The 20,307-nt window shown below is 37.0% G+C and overlaps 1 protein-coding gene across 2 annotated transcripts in view; it reads right to left on the bottom strand.

Annotated features, from left to right (window-relative positions):
- Window positions 1-1,033: 1,033 nt before the first annotated feature.
- Window positions 1,034-20,307, bottom strand: part of BBS5 (Bardet-Biedl syndrome 5) — a 23,007-nt gene continuing 3,733 nt past the window's right edge. For both annotated transcript variants that reach the window (XM_006734716.3, XM_031029626.2), the window contains exons 3-12: window positions 16,738-16,803; window positions 16,000-16,049; window positions 15,742-15,869; window positions 13,660-13,795; window positions 10,763-10,858; window positions 9,490-9,552; window positions 7,715-7,849; window positions 2,870-2,953; window positions 1,919-1,942; window positions 1,034-1,765 (exon numbers count right to left, since the gene is read on the bottom strand). In XM_006734716.3, the coding sequence (XP_006734779.1) occupies window positions 1,664-1,765; window positions 1,919-1,942; window positions 2,870-2,953; window positions 7,715-7,849; window positions 9,490-9,552; window positions 10,763-10,858; window positions 13,660-13,795; window positions 15,742-15,869; window positions 16,000-16,049; window positions 16,738-16,803 (884 nt within the window). In that variant the 3' untranslated portion in view covers window positions 1,034-1,663. The remainder of the gene's footprint in view (window positions 1,766-1,918; window positions 1,943-2,869; window positions 2,954-7,714; window positions 7,850-9,489; window positions 9,553-10,762; window positions 10,859-13,659; window positions 13,796-15,741; window positions 15,870-15,999; window positions 16,050-16,737; window positions 16,804-20,307) is intronic.

Consider the following 20,307-nt stretch of genomic DNA (forward strand, 5'->3'; position numbering starts at 1 on the left):
ATGACTCATTTCTCTCTACTCATAACAACTAACATTTGAAAAGATTACTGAGTCAGATGCAAACACCATGATAGGACATTTGAGATTTCTTACTAGTCAGCAATTATAAAGTCTGTTTTGCTTCAAAAACTATTTAAACATATTCCTGGCAGCATTTTGTGACCTGTGTAAATTTTTCAAACAACCTTTTTCCCCCCCTTAATGTAGGTTGCTTATTATAACCCCATCTCTTAAAAATGTACAAATCCTTTCCTTTTTAAATAAAGAAACCAATGTATAGCTTTTCTTCATTGATTTTAATTAAACTCAGGTTAGCACTTGGCTAGCATTTAAAAAAAATTTTTTTTTTTAAGATTTTATTTATTCATTTGAGACACAGAGATTCAGCGAGAGAGAGAGATAAAGCATAAGCAGGGAGAGAGGCAGAGGGAGAGGGAGAAGCAGGCTCCTCGCTGAGCCAGGAGCCGGATGTGGGGCTCGATCCCAGGATCCTGGGATCATGACCTGAGCCGAAGGCAGATGCCCAACCATCTGAGCCACCCAGGCGCCCCCTCCCTTTTTTTTTTTAAGATTTTATTTATTTGTGTGAGAGAGACAGAGAGAACAAGCAGGGGGACTGGCAGGCAGAGCAGGCAGAGGGAGAAGCAGGCTTCCCACTGAGCAGGGAGCCTGATGCGAGACTTGATCCCAGCACCCTGGGATCATGACCTGAGCTGAAGGCAGATGCTTAACTGGCTGAGCCACACAGGCGTCCCGCTAGCATTTGGTTTTACTATGTGTTTATGGTTGTACATACAGTTGCATCTTATTTTATATGTTATTACACACTCCTTTCCCTCTAGAGAAAGAGGGCTCCTTTGGCTAATTTCAATGATTTGACAAAGGTTCCTTACAATGTTTCTTTATACCAAAGCAGTGGCAAAAAACACGGATGCCAGAGAAGTTCCCAAATCACAGCTAACCAAGAAATCAGAGAATATCCTATTTTTTGAAAACTTCAAAGAGGTTTCAATGAGTACAAATAAAGAGAAAGTCAATAAATGAACAATTTATTTACGAACTATTTAAAACTATTTCCTTACAAAATAAATGTATTCTTGCCAAAACTATAAGATAGTGCCCAAAACATTACATAGGGGTTGATATACTCCAGAGTTAACCATAATTTTTAGGTTTTACAGAAATGGTCACTTAAACATGACAAGTTTAAGGGCTACAATTTATATTAGAGTTGGCTTACATTTGGAACTATTTGATAATTTATTTAAACCAGATTTTTACAATTAAAAAGGCAGTATTTTGATTACTCCATAAGAATAGTCTTATTCTTTTAAATAACACTTTAAAAACACTAAATGGTGCTGTATAAATTCTTTATTAAACCCAACATGATACAGTCATTTATTATCTGCAGACTAATAATTTACAAGCATTAGGTACAAAATAAACATATTTACAAACCAGATACATTTTGATTACAATTTTAAATATAAGTTTTAGAAAGGTGGCAATAAAATCTTAAATGAGTTTTTCCTTAATCATTAAAAAACTCTTTCTTAAAAGCTTTTTCTGTAAAAGTAGAAACTATTCCATGCCTTATAGCAGGCGCCTAGTATCTTTAATCTTGAGATATCTTTAAATAGAAATCCAGCTCAACTCAAGATCAACTCATTACTTCCCAAAGTCCCTGTAGGGTGAATCCATCCTTCAATTTCTCTATTGCAAGCCCCAGTTCTTCTGAAAATACAGGTTCACGATCTTGTTGCTTTTTGGGAGATAAGAGGATGAGATGGGAAAAGAGAAGGTGGGCAAGGAAGAGGAAAAAAACAAAAAATAGGTTTCACATAAGTGTCGTGAATACTAAATTTTGGAATATAGAAAGTTTTTATTTCATATACTATAGATAAAATGTCCTTACCTTATTGCCATCAGCAAAATAAGCCTATAAGACAAAGAAATTATATTTCACATATTTGACATATAACAGGTCAGTGGACCAAGGAACAAGTAATTAATTTACAGAACAATTGTGTAACTAAATGTATTTTACATTCTGTTACTGTGTCTAATGGTCTTCACACCTATCTTTACTATGCTAGTAGTGGACTTCACTTCTTCTGTCAATCATTAGTAATGACTATAAGAGTTATGCTTTGAGCTCCAAAAAATGTGTTTTGTAATTTAGTATACAATTAGCATTGTTAACTTGAAAGGAGATAAAAAGAATGACTTAGAAGCTATAAAATTTCATCCCTACTTTTGGTTTAGAAGAAGGTGCTGGCAAAACAAAACAGTCAGTGCTTCAATGTGTCAGCAAATGCTGTAGTTTATAATTAAATATTTTATACTAATTTCACACTTTTAAAAAAATATTTATTCCCAGAGAGGTATGCTGGTCAGATTCATACACTACACTATATAGAAAGCATTAGTATTATTTTGGCTATGAATAATACAAATTTGGAAACAGGAAAGCTCATAGTTCAAATACACTTTTTAAGATAATATACCAATAAATTGAAAGGACGTCCATCTCATAAGGATTAATAATGAAAAGTATAGATTTTAAATTAATTTAATTAACTATTTAACCTGTTCTATTATTCTAAGGTATAAAAAATTTTTCATAGATCTGAAATCCTCTGAATAATAGTGTTCTAAAACTATTTCCCAGTTTGGTAATTTAGAAGTAATTTCACACAAGGAAAAAATCTTTAACTTAAAAAAAATTACTTTCCAACTCATGTTTAAGATAACTCTCAAAAGTCTCAAGTTCTATGGTGTTTTATGCACTTAAGCCATTACTTAAACATGACTCAGATAAAAAAAAAACATAAGAAATTTAGTAGCTCTTCTTTGTCATGCTCACCACAAAAGCGTCCGTGTGATCATCAGAGTCTATTTCTACATCATCTTGAATCTGTTCAACTGTCAGAGCTTCAAGGGGCTGTGGCTAAAAATCAGTAGATATTAAAATGCATCAAGGAAAAAAAATGCATCAAGGAGACAATATTAATTAATTTTAGTAAATTGTGCTGTGAGAATTGTAAATACTTGTAAAAGGATAAAACAATTGAAAACTACTCAAGTCTTAGAAAAATCATTGTATAATTTATATTCTATTAAAACTAATGAGTAATAAATCAGTTAAACCTAAGCTTTTAAATCTGAAGTCAGTATCATCAAAAGTATTAATATGACAAATTTACACAAACTTAATATGATACTTGGAGATATCCTTAAAGAAAAACTCTCAATGGACTTAATTTGATTTCTTTCAAGTAGTTTAAAAAAACTAAGTTTGGATACAGCAAATTTTCAATTTTCTTCAAAATAATCATTAAATAGAATTTGTGAAGAGCAAAAGAACTAAGATTTGCATGCAATATTCCAATGGTAAAGCAGAATAAAATGTGGTGCTGATATTAGTTCATTTTTCAAATTTTTTTTTTTAAAGATTTTTTTTTTTTTTTTTTTTTTTTTATTCATGAGAGACGGAGTGAGAGAGAAAGGCAGAGGGAGAAGCAGGCTCCCAAGGAGCAGGGAGCCCGATGCGGGACTCGATCCCAGGACCCTGAGATCATGACCTGAGCCGAAGGCAGACGCCCAACCATCTGAGCCACCCAGGCGCCCTCAAATTTTTTTTTTAAAGATTTTATTTATTTATTTGACAGAGAGAGATACAGAGAGAGGGAACACAAGCAGGGGGAGTGGGAGGGGGAGAAACGGGGCCCCCGCTGAGCAGGGAGCCCGATGCGGGGCTCGATCCCAGGACCCTGGGATCATGACCTGAGCTGAAGGCAGATGCTTAACGACTGAGCCACCCAGGCGCCCTTTTTTTCCAAATGTTTTAGTATTTTAGGTGAGTTAGGCACTATGCTAACACTACCAAGGGTAAAAAGTCCTTGCCCCTACCCACAAAAGGTTTGTAATCTAGTGGGGGTGGAGCAAAGGATAAAACACAATTACAATAACTAAATATTAGGTTGGAACATATGAAATTGCCATTTTTATTAGTCAAACATGGTCAGATATTAATATCATAAGGTTCAACCTATGAAAATAGTTGTAACATATGTAGTATCTATTATAATAAAGAAGTTTAGAGACAGCACAACTTCTGGCTTGTGAATCCCAGAAACTTTCATGCAGAAAAGAATGGCATGTAATATAGGCCTTTTAGAATGAGGATAACTTCCATAGGTAGGATTATGGGAAAGGTATTTCTGGCAGAGGGGACCAGCATCAGCAAAGGTGAGAAACCACAGGATGTGCTGAAGAATGATGAATAATCCAGTATGGTCAGAACAGAAGAGTCCCATGAGACAGAAGAAGCTGTGCAGGGCTATTGTACTGAACAATCCCAAGGAGCATCATTCACACTAAAGCCTATGTTTACCTGTTCTCATAGTTGAGCAGTACACAGCCTGCACAGCCTGCACAGCCAGATACTGTGGCTGTACAGATAAGGTAGGAAATGTAGGCTGGTGTCCACTGAAATTCTTTAATACCAGCCCAAAGAATTCAGACTTTATCTATAGGTAATTGGTGGGAGGGTGTGTAGGGTAGAAGTATATTGCTTGATGAGAGTGACCTGATCCCCTAATCTGAGGATAGCCTCAATGTTTCAACCATGTTCAGAGTTGTGTGACTGTGTACAAGTAACTTTTTTAAATTTTTATTTATTTATTTATTTATTTATTTTTAAAGATTTTATTTATTTATTTGAGAGAGAGAGAGAGTGAGCACGAGAGGGGGGAGCGGGAGAGGGAGAAGCAGACCCCCCGCTGAGCAGGGAGCCCGATGCGGGACTCGATCCCGGGACTCCAGGATCATGACCTGAGCCGAAGGCAGTCGCCCAACCAACTGAGCCACCCAGGCGCCCTATTTATTTATTTTTAAAAGATTTTATTTATTTATTTGACAGAGAGAGAGAGAGAGGGAACACAAGCAGGGGGAACAGCAGAGGGAGAGGGAGAAGCAGGCCTCCTGCAGAGCAAGGAGCCCGATGTGGGGCTTGATCCCAGGACCCCAGGATCATGACCTGAGCTGAAGGCAGACGCCTAACTGACTGAGCCACCCAGGCGCCCCGTAACTTTTTTTTTTTAAAGATTTTATTTATTTATTTGACACAGAGAGCGAGAGAGAGCGAGAGAGAGAGCAAACACAAGCAGGGGGAACGACAGGAAGGGGAGAAGCAGGCTCCCTGCTGAGCAAGGAGCCTGATGTGGGGCTCGATCCCAGGACTCTGGGATCATGACCTGAGCCGAAGGCAGCTGCTTAACCGACTGAGCCACCCAGGCGCCCCTCTGTACAAGTAACTTAACCTAGCTAAGCCTCAGTCTCCACAACTGTGAGATAAGGATAATAATAATGCTATACTTTATAGTAAGGTTGGGAGGATTAAAAGAGATGATGCGTATAAAGTTCTTAGAGCAGTGAATGGGAACAGTAGGTGTTCAATGCAGTCATTCAACATCTATGAATATTCACTAAAGCGCCTATTATGTGCTAGTTCTAACTGCTGGAAATACAGTGGTTAAATAGATGAAAATCCCTGACTTCATGGAGATTATTTATAGTGGAGAAGACTGATGAGTGTTACCAAAAATAAAGCAAGCAAGCAAACAGGGATAAGGAACAAAAAAATGATGGAGGCTGCTGTTTTAGACGGTGGTCAGGGAAGACCTTCCTGAAGAAGTGGCTTTGGAGTAGGGCCTTATATGAGATGACAGAGTGGGTTATTATGGCTGGTTATTATTATGTACTGGGGGCCAAAAAAAGAAAAGAAATGAAAGGTAGAGAGACAATGGGTAGGAGAACTAATATACTGAGTGTCTCTCATGTGCCAGGCATTTCATGAATGTCATCAATAACTTTGTGAGAGAGATTATCTTCATTTTTTTTTTTTAAAAGTAAAGATTTTATTTATTTATTTGAGTGAGAGAGAGAGACAGTGAGACAGTACGAGCAGGGGGGAAGGGCAGAGGGAGAAGCAGGCTCCCCGCTGAGCAGGGAGCCCAACACAGGACTTGATCCCGGGATCCTGGGATCCTGACCTGAGCCAAAGGCAGACGCTTAACTGACTGAGCCACCCAGGCACCCAGATTATCTTCATTTTTTAACGAGAAAATTGAAGCTCAAATCTGCCTAGCATCACAAATAAATGGTGAAATTGGGACGAAAGTCAGGTTTGCCAGGTTCCAAGGACCAGGCATGTTTTACAATATTATTATGCAAGCAAGAGTAATAATGGTAATTGTGGTGTGAGTGAAAAGAAAGGGATAGGAAAAGGGAGGAGATTGTATGATTGAATGTGTAAAATAAGACAATCAGGAAAATAAAAAATGAAATCTCTGAGGTTTTGAGCACAGCTGACTTTGCCAATGCTAAAAGTAAATCAGTAGAAAATAAATAGATCAGCAGGATGGTGCTTTTGAGAAAAATGATAGCATTTTAGGTATACCAAGTTTGAGATACTCAAGTCCCAGTGTATCTTACAGATTTGGAAAATTACTAGGACAAACTTTTAAATGAGAAATTCAATTTATGTTGTTTGGAATGCTCATTTACATGAAAATATTCAGGAATATTTAGAACCATGCTCGTCTGAGAGAATGTGTCAAGATCAGAATAAAAGATGTGGGAGTCATCTACAGAAGTATAGGTTGAGGAAACTGGAAGAGGGTTTATATTCCTGAGGGAAATACAGAGAAGGCAGAATGAAAGGGAGAGTTCTGAAAGAAGTGCAGGTTGGGAGGAAAACAGAAAAGGATGGTTAAAGATGTGAAAAACATGAGTGTATGTATAATATAGTGTCAGCAACCCAGAGAGAAGTTTCAGCTGGAAGGGAAGGGGGATATATAGAGAATATTACAGGGAGAGAAAAAACTAGCAAGGAACGCTACCAGGCAACAAGGGTCTGTTTGAAGTCAGAGGGTGTGAATTTGAACTCAGCTGCCCAGCCCTACTTCCCGATCTTCTCCGGTCACACGCTGCAGTCCAAGAGCAGAGGAGATATAGATAATATATGTGCTATGTGATAGGGCTCAACACGCTGAGCACCAGCAGGGACGCTGCTGAAAGAGTGGGTGGCAAGGGCACCATCGTAGGGTACAGTGAGGGCGCCAGCAAAAGAACAGACAGCAAGGGAACCTGTCATGAGTGGTCAGTGAGGGCATCCGAGACAGAACCTCTGGCCAGAATACCGCTGACAGAGCAGAAAGTGAGGACATCTCTAATGGAGTGGCTGGTGAGGACACCAGTGACAGACCAGATGACAAGGATCCCAGCTGGAGAGGCTGAAGAGTAAAGTCAAAGGAGAGCTGATGTACCTGGAGAGCAGGGTGGGTGTGGTGTCTGTGAGGCCTGTGAAGTTTGCCCAAATGCTAGTGGGAGGCAGAAGTGGAATAAAAATAAAACAGAGTGAGAGACTGAAGTCTGTCCACATCAGAGGAGCCTTGCACATGGACACTTCTCTGGATAAACTGCTCATCTAGAAGGGCAGGAATGTATGATGAAGCAGCCAGTGAGAAGACAGGTAGATGGCACAAATTAGTGATGGCTGAGGGGTCGTGCTCTCTGAGCAGAGTCTGTATATTCATCATTTAAACATGGTTCAAAATTAAACTGTATACAATGTGTTTATATCTGAATTTTATAGACTGTAAAAGCAACTCAGCAAACTATGCATTTTATATACTGAACAAATTACCTTTTCTTCCATCTCATAATCCACTCCAAATATAGGACTGGCAGAATAGACTTTGTGAAGTGAATTGATTTCCTTAACTGATTCTTGTAGTTTTTCCACAGGATCTATTTTAAAGCCAAGAACATATCCTCCGCTCTGTAAGAAAAAATAATGAATAAACAAAAAACAAGCCTGAGGAATGGGTATTTACAGTACATAAAAACTATAGCTCTAATGTCCTTATTTCAGAGCACCATAGGTAAGCTGATTTTTTTAATTAAAACTTTTGTAATGAAGAACATAAAGCATATACAAAAATAGAAAAAAGGGTACAATAAGTGTCCATGTAGCCATCATCCAGCTTCAATAAGTAGCAACATATGGCCAACTCTGTTCCATCTTTAACCTCCCCTTTCCCCAAATCTCCTCCCCTTACACACTCAGGATTATTTTGAAGCATATCCAGATATCACATCATTTCATCAGTAAATATCAAAGATGATATTTTAAGATTTAAAAAAACAGACTATAGATTGTGAAGGCCAATGGAACTAAGTTTTTCTTGAGCTAGACCTTGAAAAGGAATAGACCATATATTAAAAGAAAGGGAATGGCCCAGCTGAGGCTAATTCCTTGAAGATTTAGAAAGAAACCTGACCACGACAGGTTGTTGTTGAAAAGTGTTGAAAAATTAAGTAGCATACTGTGAAAGGTGAGAGCATATGCTTTAGGTTGAGAGCATATACTTTTGAGTTTAAATTCTGGTTTTACAACAAATTTACTAGCTATATGATGCTGGGAAACATACTTTTCTTAATCTTTTAAGCCTCAATTTTCTTTTTCTTGTTATTATTATTTATTTATTATTATTTTTTTATTATGTTCAGTTAGCCAACATATAGTACATCATTAGTTTTTGATGTAGTGTTCAATGATTCATTAGTTGCCTATAACACCCAGTGCTCATCACACCATGTGCCCTCCTTAATACCCATCACTCGGCTACCCCATCCAAGCCTCAATCTTCTAACCATAAAAGTTATCTAATTGTTGTATTAAATAAAATGATGTACACATGATATTTGATACAGTTCCTGGAACATAGTAAGCACTCAGTAAATGGAAGCTACAAATCTGCAGGCCAGGGGAAAGGTGTGACTAGACATTCATATTTATATTTAGAATTTAGAAGAGCGCTGATTTTACAAATAAGTAAATGTTTTATTCAAATGTATTTCTGCAAAGACCTGGCCTAATGGGGCACAGCAACTATAATAAGATATAGTATAATCTGCATGTGAGAGTATAAAATCCCAAATAGGGTGCATGTGTGTGTATATTTGTATATATCTGTGTTTCTCAATGACATTCTGGTGAGTCAGTCAGACCTGAATCAAAATCTATTCCCACCACTTACTAGTTGTGAGGCTGTGGGCAAGGTTCCTAACTTCTCCAAGCCTCAGTTTCCTTGAATGTAAAATGGGGAAAAATAGTAACTGTATCATAGGGTTGTGCAAAGATTGAGAGAATTCATGAAAAGTACAGTGACTTAACTCTGTCATTAAAAATGATAATCATAATGATAATAATGGTTATGTCTGCCCAACAAGTAAACATAAAAAGATTTTTCCTATGTGGACAATTACTATATGACTTTAAACTCTTTATTTAACATGTTACAAGCTAATATTCCTCTTGGATGTAAACTGGTTACTACATAAATAAAACAAAAAATATAGACTGTCACATAGTTTAAAAAACCTATTAAAGATTAATACAGACATAAAATATCTTACCTGCTGAGAGCTTTCTATGACAAGAGCTAAACCAAATTTTGAATCTCTAATCTTTATTGAACGCTAGATGTAAAATGGAAAAGAAGAAAATGCATGTTTTTATTATCTGATAGTAGTGATTCTTTAGCACAAACAAGTTTTTCAACTTCTATACAGTAACTGCTTTTCATAATTTAAAGATTCTCCCTCTTTCCTTCATTATACTCCCATAGAGATCAAGTAAATGAAAATGTTCATACTAGAAATAGGCAGCAAACTTGTACGGTAATACAAAGAAGGCATCTCTGAAATATGCACAAAATTATCTGACTCAAATATCCCCCACAATCAGGGAGTCTACAACTTTTCTGAGTATTTTAAACCAAAGGCCTGCAATCTTTTAGTACTGGAGAGCCAGTGTTTTTTGTTGTTCCCAAGGCTGGGTTAGTTTTTAAAAGTCACATGAATATGACTGTCCTAGTGACAGACTGTGATATCAGATTGCAAGTTGTTTGGACCAGGCTGAATTCATTCCAGAGGCCATATTTGGTAACTGTATTCTTAAATAACAGAAAGTGTCTATCTGAAGAATAAAAAGCACAAGGTTGTTTACTACTCAGTAATTTTTTAGTATAATAGAGATTAGGTCAGACAAGCTATTAACACATGTAAACCATATAAAACAGCAATGAACAATACAAACACCAGTTTATCAAATGGTTATGTAGACTATGTCATATCTTCCCAGCCACGATTATAAATTCTTGTATTTCTTTAGATGGCCAGAAATCACTTTCTTCCTATCAGATTCTATGATTTTCTTTCTTTCTTCTTTTTTTTAGATTTTTATTTATTTATTTGACAGAGAGAGACACAGCAAGAGAGGGAACACAAGGAGGGGGAGGGGGAGAGGAAGAGGGAGAAGCAGGCCTCCCTTGGAGCAGGGCTCGATCCCAGGGCCCTGGGATCATGACCTGAGCTGAAGGCAGATGCTTGACTGACTGAGCCACCCAAGTGCCCCTGTATGGGGACTATTAAAAATTTTTAAATCCAGTATATTTCTCTCTTAATAGCGAGTTGATAATGGTGGGGTTTCCCTTGAATGTAAGTACTATTGGGTCTTTTCTATGTTGAAATTGTAAATTATCAATATTTTAAAGTCTGCTCTCAGCTACACTGCTGCCACTTAAAAAGAGGGAAACAGAATTCATCTAATCCTGAAAGTTCTATTAACTAATGAACAGAAATTATTTATTCTACATTAAAATAAGGTCACCAAAATGCATGCACTTACAATTTGTAGATATGGTATGCTGACGTTAAAACTGTCATTCATATTTGCATGCCACACAATTCTCACATTGGTAATAAAAAAGGTTCCTAAATTTCCCTGTAAAAGATAAGAGATACATCAATGATCATTTGCTTGACTACTTACTCTTTATTTTCTAAACATCAGAATGATTCTGATTATCACAGTAGCAGAGAATGCCAGAATTATCATGGAGTATTAATGACTTCATTATTCACTGGATCGAAGAACAATTAGATGACTGAGGGCCTGGATTCTGAAGTTAGACTCTAATCATTATACCATCAGTACTTATCAGTTGCCTGACCATGGGCAAAAATTTGTTCTTGGTGCATTGTGTCAAACGTAAAATGGAGATCTGATAAAATAACCCCTATAAATAAAGCCCTTATCACAGTGTCTGACACACAGTAAGCATTCTGCAGTGTTAGATCTTATTACAACTATTATTCAAAACCTGGGATAAGTTAAGACAAGGAAGTTGTCGTAAGAGAAAGACAAAACTTATGTGATAACCCCCATTAGTTCACAAGAAATGTTTTACAGCTTTTCAATACTAACTATAAATCAAAACTGTCTTCCAATTATATGGCCCCTCAACATCTACTCAAAATTATTACAGTATGGTAACTAAATGATCTAAAAAAATCTTTAATACCTAGTACATGGCACCAAAATTAGCCACCTCTACCATTTATCCACATCATTATCCACCTCCACCTCCACCTCCTCCCCACCATATACTCCCAGAGGAATTTATTTTATATGCTGAGGTTGGACACAAAACATTAACTTACAAACCTAAAACCTGAAAAGTCCTCTTCTGGGATGACCAGGTTTGAAACAGCAGAAAAGACCACCTATTTCTTAATTATAATTAAGTTAATAAACATATGTGTAAGTGTCTAGATTTCCCTCCTCTACTCTCATCTTGCAAAAAATTGTTATACAAAAAATTTTAGCCCCCTTTTCCTGGCCCACGTCCCATTAAACAGTACTAAGTCTAATTTTATAAGGAATAATTATTTATGTCATTCTTTCTTCTTATTTTAGAAGAGAGCAACTTGCAAAACTAAGGATTTTTTAAAAGAATAGGAGGGCATATTTTATATTTAATAAACATACGTTAGGTTAACAATAACATTCCTATTTTCAGTACAGTATTTCTGATAATTCTGAACATCTTAATTAATTAATTTAAAATGCCAGGTGTGGTGCTAGATGGTAAGGATCTAACAGAGTGATGCCACCCCTACCCTTATAAAGCCTACTAATGTTGGGGTACAGACAAGCTCAATATTTTAGAGCAGGAACAATGTAAAGTGGTAATTAAGTATAGCCTGCATAAGTAACACACAGAAGGAAGCTTATAGAAAGTGACATCTAAGCTATGACCTAAAGTAGGGATCTGTAAACTATGGTCTGCGGGACAAATCTGGCCTGCTGCCTCATTTTGTATGGCCCACAAGCCAAGAAGCCAAGTTTCTTGGCCCCACAAACCAAGTTTTAGATTTTTCAATGGCTGGAAAAAAGTCAAAAGAATAATAATTCATGATACATGACTACTGTACGAAATTCAAATTTCAGTGTCCATAACAAAGTTTTATTGAAACTTAGCCATGCTCATTTGTTGCCTATGGCTGGTTTCACACTACAATGGCAAGTCTGAGAAGTTATGACAGAAATGGTATGACCTGCAAAGCCTAAAATATTTACTATCTGGACCATTAGAGTAAAAAGCTTGCTGATTCCTGATGAGGACTTATTCAGATGTAGAGCTGTCTATATACTACAGAACCATTATCACTGTTTAAAACTAGTTCTTTTTTTTTTAAGATTTATTTATTTATTTGATAGAGAGGGACACAGCGAGAGAGGGAACACAAGCAGGGGAATGGGAGAGGGAGAAGCAGGCTTCCTGCGTAGTGGGGAGCCCGATGAGGGGCTCGATCCCAGGACCCTGGGATCATGACCTGAGCCAAAGGCAGATGCTTAATGACTGAGCCACCTAGGCACCCCAAAACTAGAACTTTTCAAATGAGCAAAATTTAATTGCAACTTAAGTTTATGATTCAATGTTCAGCAAGAAGCTCTTCATTCAAATGCTATAGCTTTACCCCAGAGGTTATCAGTCTAACCTAGGGTGTAACACACACACAGGCTGGAAACTATTCTTAGATAAGAGAAAATTTTTCTTTAGAAATTGATGTGTTACTTATTCCAACTTAGATGTTTTAACTGGTCATAACTTCAAGAGCAAATGAGAAGTTATGATAATGGATGTAGGAATCACCAAATGAGTTATATGTTTAATTCCATAAGGACCAGATTTTTTTTTTTTTAAGATTTTATTTTTAAATAAAATACACCCAATATGGGGCTTGAACTCACAACCCCGAGATCAAGAGCTGTATGCTCTTCCAACTGAGCCAGCCAGGTGCCCCTAAAAGACCAGATTAAAAGTCTTCCATGACTGTCCACCTCATGGCTATCCTCCATCAGCATAAGTTATTAAGATGTTGGGAGTAGTGCAGCATGTGGGGAAGAACACAGTTCTCAGATGAACTAGATGTGTGAAGTCACTTAATTCTTTGGGGCCTGAGTTTTTAGTCTATAAGTGAATGGACACTGAACTAGATAATCTCTAAGGACCACTCCACCTGTAAATTCTATGTACAACAAATGTTGCTAAAAAGAACACAAAACCATAAAAATATGAAAATCAGAATATTATTTCATATCAAGAGCTATAATACTAGCTTATCAGGAGATATAAAGCTAATTTTAAGAGAGTTAAGTGAATATTCAAACTCAATGACAATGGAAAAATGATTACCAAAGTACTGACCCAAAAGGTTCATTAGCTTTTTGCACAATACCTGATCACTGGATAAATTCCATACTCCATTGATTTTATCATATACATGTTCTTGTGGTAATAATCTTAGTTGCTTATTTTGAATTAGTGCACTTCTCAATTTAAAATCACGATACATTTTAGAAGTTTCATATGCTCTATAAAAAAGAACAAAGACCAACACAAACTGAAAATGTGGTTTTCCTAGGTTATGTTTACTTATCTACCAAAATATACAGTTATTAATACTTATGTATATCACTCAAGTAATTATCACAATAAATTTAAAAATTTGCTTTTCAATAAATTTTGGTGTCACAGTCTTTTATAGACTTTATCATTTTAGTGTAGTATTTCAGTAACCTATTTTTAGAGGTCTAATTTTTAAGACAACGTGTATCATACAGCACAAATGAGAGGAAACATTTTCTCTTTAAGCTGAAAAACAATGCTTGCATATAACAGACATGGAAATTATTTTTCCCTATCAAAATGCTTCCCTCCATTTCTGTTTTAATCAAAGGCACCTTTTAGTCAAAGGCACAATTGGGAGTCCAATTACTTTTCTCATTGCAACTACAAACATTGTGCTCACAGCTACCTCTATACAGAAAATTGGAATGAATCTGTACCAACTCCAAAAGGGACCCTAGGACAGCGTGTAGCTGCGTGCAATTTATATATATATATATATAATATATATAAAATCCCTCTTTGTTTTCTCTCCATGCCTTCCTATTGATAAATAATAAATACAGAAGAAAGTTCTGTATTTATTATTAGTTTTGATTAGTTTTTTTAAGGATTTATTTATTTGAGAGAGAGCAAGAGAGAGAGAGCACACACAAGCGGGGGAGCGGCAGAGGGAGAGGAAGAAGGAGAGGAACAGAAAGAATCTCAAGCAGACTCCCTACTGAGTGTGGAGCCCATCATGGGGCTCAATCTCACAACCATGAAATCATGACCTGAGCCAAAATCAAGAGTTGGGATGCTTAAATGACTGAGAGTTCTCTTTGAAATGAGAAAATGTCAACTTGCATTTCTTTATAGAATTAAAAAAAAAAGAGAGTGGGGGCCCCTGGGTGGCTCAGTTACTTAAGCAGCTGCCTTGGGCTCAGGTCATGATCCCAGAGTCCTGGGATCGAGCCCTACGTTGGGCTCCTTGCTCAGCAGGGAGTCTGCTTCTCCTTCTCCCTGTGTGCTCTCTCTCTCAAGTAAATAAAATCTTAAAAAAAAAAAAAAAGAGCTAAGGTAGTGAAAATAATTTAGCAAACAAATGAACAAACCACCACAAAGGAAACAACAACAAAACTCCTTAGGGAAAATACCCAGACATGCCTTCTACTGCTAGTAAAAAATATATATACATATATATATATTTTAAAGATTTTTATTTATTTATTTGAGAGAGAGAGAGAGCATGAGAGAGGGGAGGGTCAGAGGGAGAAGCAGATTCCTCGAGGAGCAGGAAGCCCGATGCGGGACTAGATCCTGGGACTCCAGGATCGTGACCTGAGCTGAAGGCAGTCGCTTAACCAACTGAGCCACCCAGGTGCCCCTAAAATATATATTTTTTAAGATTTATTTATTTTAGAGAGAGAGAGAGTGCGGGGAGGGGGGAGGGAGGGAAAGGAAGTGAGAAACTCAAGCAGACTCTGCACTGAGTGCAGAGCCTGAGGTGGGGCTCAATCTTATGACCCTGAGATCACAACCTGAGCCAAAACTAAGAGTTGGGGGTTTAACTGACTGAGTCACCCAGGTTCCCCTAAAATAATCTTTTTAAATTCATTAATTGAATTATCCAACTTGGTTATCTATATTGAATGAACTCTCTATTTCACTGTAACTACCCTGGTAGCTTAAAAATTTAATAGAATCTTCAAGTAGAAATTTTTATGAATCTTCAGTAGTCTTATTGTTTTAAAAATACTTTCAAAGTGCTTATTAAATGATAATGCAATATGTTCTTCTATCTATCTTCAGGATATTGCAATTTTCTGAACTTGGAGGAAAATAGTACCACACTTATACACTTTATCCTCTAAACCTCTGTATCATAAAATTGCCTTAAAATTATTCAATAATCCATAAAGTATTACCATACCTGTGTACTGCAATCACAGAAGTAAAAAGTCTAGGACTTCCAGGAACCAAATTTGTAAATATAAACTCAAAACGAGTACTGTTACATTTTGTTAGTATATAAAGAGCTTCAGTCTGGCCTCGTAATTTCTGTAAGGACAAATTTATTTAAAAGATCAGATTTCAAGAGCAATTTCCCATTTACAGTGAAAACAAAGTCCAATCTCAAATATCTAATGTTTCTTCACTATATATATTTCAATAAGTTTTTCAGACTTACAGAGTTAGCAGTCCTTGTTGTAATGTTCAATATGCAGTTGTAACCGATAGCTAAAATTCAAAAGCAAAGAATTTCAAGAACATGATATAATAAACTGAGAGATAAAAACCTCTACATACAGAACTTTAAGTGTTAAAAATTAAATATATGGAAAGTACAACTTTAAAAGTTTTAATAAATTATTACAAATTTAAGTTAAATAATTAAAAGAACTAAAAGTAAATTCTGCTTCTTTGGACAAACAACATTCAAAGCTTCTCTAAGGAAGAAACAAAGGAAGTTTGCTTCTCTAAAACCTATACAGTATTATTTACTGAACATCTTAGCACCACTACCTCAAGAGAAAAAGTCTAGCTGGACAATCTAAAATAATTTTAAAAAATAAGTAAAACAAAATTTAACACAATGGAAGGTTACACTTTTATTACAATTTAGATCTTCCTTCTTTGGGATTAGTTGAAAACAGGTCACAGCAAGTTGTCAAAGATAAGCAAAGAACAAAAACCATTCAGTGTAAAAGCACTAATCTCGTGTATGTCCAAGAGACAAAATGGACTGAAAAATATTTCTTTTGCAAAATGGTACAGTCTGTGGTTAGTCTAAGATTGCTAAAGTTTTTATCAATTTAAGTTTTCCGCACATTTCATGGTATAGCTTTTTTGGTTATCAAAAGCCACTGTGCAAGTTCACCTGACAAAGTATTTTTTTTCTTTAGTGTAATCTAACAAAGATACTTACAAAGATTGACTCTGGGTAATGCCAAAGAATGCCAGATAATTCTTAAATTTGTTACTAAGAGTCTACCTAAGAGCAAACAAACAAAAAAATAGGTTACTTTAAGTAAGGACCCATTTTTACAGTACAGAAAGAGGTAGACATGGAACCTCTAGCTCAGTAACAGCAGTAATCCCCACAGATGTTCTCATACATTTATCAACTGAACATGTTTATTGCTCATATCTATTCTATGTAAGGTATGCAATGCATGATTCAGAATCCCAGAGAAACAAAATCTGATAGTTACAGAAGGGATACAGGTATTCAATGCCAACAGCTTGGTTTGATTCAAATTAGCAGAGAGAACTGTGTCTTGGATTTTTGTCTTGGTGGAAGCTGTTCTGGGAGTCCTGGCAGGTCATATGTGCACAACTGAGAATGAGTATGGGATAGAATAATTACAAAGCCATTTAGTGAAATCATACTTCTCAAAGAACTTTCATATATACACTAATCTCTGCCACAGGACTGCTCTCTTAACAGTTCTCATTTACATGAGCCACACTTATAAACCCATTTTTTTTGTAATAAGCAAAGAATTTTTGCTCATATGAAGTTATGACCAGGCTGAAGTCTGCTTAAGGCTTTATGCTTTTCATTCCTAACTTCAGACTGATGTTCTTACACTGAAATAGAGTTAGATAAACTTCATTTCTCAAAGTGTGTCTTATGAAACCGTAGTCCCTATAAATGCTCTAGAAAAAAGTCAAGTAAATCTGAGCATGGTAAACTGTCTTACAGATTTATAATGTAATTAACATTTTAGCATAACTTTGTGATATCCTGAATAAAACTCACTTAACTTTAACCAACATTTCTTCAACAAATTATAACCACAGAATTCTTTTGATGAGTAATCTATAGCCAGGTAATACTTCTTCCTCCCTGAAAACCTCTAGAATATCCAAAATCAGAGAAACTAAGCTTGTATGAATGCTAGAGTGAGAATGATATAAGGCGGTTACCAAAATAAAGGAAGGCCTTCTTTTTTTTTTTTTTTTTTTTAAAGATTTTATTTATTTATTTGAGAGAGAGAATGAGAGAGAGAGCACATGAGAGGGGGGAGGGTCAGAGGGAGAAGCAGACTCTCTGGTGAGCAGGGAGCCCGATGCGGGACTCGATCCTGGGACTCCAGGATCATGACCTGAGCCGAAGGCAGTCGCTTAAACAACTGAGCCACCCAGGCGCCCTAAAGGAAGGCCTTCTGAAGAGAAACTGTGGAACATAACATAATATGTTTGACAAAAAATAAATAACCCGGCATGGCAAGAGTATAAGATTCACTCAAGATCATAGAAGAGTAGACACTGCTCAAACAGACAACAGATGGCACACTCAAATTAAGAGTAACTGAGGTTTATTTATAAAAGGACTTATTACAAAGGTATGGGTGGGGTGTCAGGAACCATAAGTGAGTGCTGCAAACCTGTTACCACCCCAAGCCCAGTGGGACAAGGACAGGGAACAGTTAGCCAAATCTGGAAGTCCTGCACAGCTGAATACCTTGAGAAGAAAGAACCAGGGGAATAAATACCCAGACCTCACTCTCCTGCCTCCCTTTGATCTTCTGGCATGGCTCTTCCAACCCAAAGCTAGAATGCATAAGGAGCCCCTAGACATAGTCTATACAAGTCATTTTTCCAGGGCAAGGGGGAAAGGGTGATGGGTGCTGGACCTGTAGTGACAAATGTAAGCCAGTGGCGCAACCAAGAAAGACTGTTTGTGGACAAACTAGAAGTTCTTCAATGCTAGATCAAGAAATTCAGACTTAGAAACAAAAGCAAAAATAAACTACTGGCTAAATATAAATAAAAACCTTCTTTGCAGCAAAGGAAACAATAACAAAACCAAAAGGCAACCTATGGAATGGGAGAAGATATTTGCAAATGACATCTGATAAAGGGTTAGTATCCACAATATATAAAGAACTTGTAAAACTCAACACCCAAAAAACAAATAATCCAATTAAAAAACGGGCAGAAGACATGAACAGACATTTCTCCAAAGACATCCAGATGGCGAACAGACACATGAAAAGATATTCATCATTTACCATCAGGGAAATCCAAATCAAAACTACAATGAGACACCACCTCACACCTGTCAGAATGGCTAAAATCAACAACACAAGAAACAACATGTGTTGGTGAGGATATGGAGAAAAAGGAACCTTCATGCACTCTTGGTGGGAATGAAAACTGGTGCAGCCACTTTGGAAAACAGTACGGAGATTCCTCAAAAAGTTAAAAATAGAACTACCCCACACTACTGAGTATTTACCCAAAGAAGACAAAAACACTAATTCAAATGGATACATGAACCCCTATGTTTATAGCAGCATTATTTACAATAGCCAAGATATAGTGCCCATTGGTTGATGAATGGATAAAGATGTGGTATATATAAACCATGGGATATTATTCAGCCATAAAGAATGAAATCTTTCCATTTGCAATGACGCGGACAGAGCTAGAGAGTATAATGCTAAGCAAAATAAGTCAGTCAGAGAAAGACACCATATGATTTCATTCATATGTGGAATTTTTTTTTAATTTTAAAGATCTTATTTATTTATTTGACAGAGAGAGTGAGAGAGCGAGAGCAGGAACACAAGCAGGGGGAGTGGTAGAGGGAGAGGCGGGCTTCCTGCCGAGCAGGGAGCCCAATGTGGGGCTCGATCCCAGGACCCCGGGATCATGACCTGAGCCAAAGGCAGATGCTTAAGGAATAAGCTACCCATGCGCCCCTCATAAGTGGAATTTAAGAAACAAAACAAACAGGTAAAGGCAGGAGTCCCCTTCTCTTTTCTACCTTCTTATTAACCAGAAGCTCTATACCCTCCTATAATATTCCATTTTCTGGGGAATTGTTTCTGAGGTGAGTACACATAGTTATTTTTTTGAATAGGAAGATTTCAGGCACTCACTGTGATGGATACTTCTGGCCAGGGAGGTGTTTTGCCCCCCCATTCCAAAGTCCTAGTATAAGATTCTGCACTCAATGAGTACTCAATGAATTGAAAAATGTTCTAGTACCCATAGTCTTTGTCTGGACTAGTGGATGGACTGTCACATAAGAGTTCCTGCCAGTCTGTATGAGAACAACCGAATTTTCTCTTGGCTTCTTTAAGTTAATTCAGGTTTGTCAAGATCCAGATATCTAGAGATTATTATTCCACTCTCAAAGGTCCTCAAAGGCACAAACTAAGACTTCTTGTTTGCTACTAAGACTTCTTGTTTGCTGCTAAACCTTCATACCTCACTCTCACCTGGGCCTGCCCGACACTAGGAAGCATTTCATAAATGTGATCTAAGCATTCTTTTTTTTTTTTTTAAAGATTTTATTTATTTATTCATGAGAGATAGAGAGAGAGAGAGAGGCAGAGGCAGAGGGAGAAGCAGGCTCCCCGCGGAGCAGGGAGCCCGATGCGGGACTCGATCCCAGGACCCTGGGATCATGACCCGAGCCGAAGGCAGACGCTTAACCGACTGAGCCACCCAGGCATCCCATGATCTAAGCATTCTTTTTTTT

Source organism: Leptonychotes weddellii, chromosome 3, assembly GCF_054177405.1.
Source record: "Leptonychotes weddellii isolate Sample4059 chromosome 3, ASM5417740v2, whole genome shotgun sequence".
Taxonomy (NCBI): domain Eukaryota; kingdom Metazoa; phylum Chordata; class Mammalia; order Carnivora; family Phocidae; genus Leptonychotes; species Leptonychotes weddellii.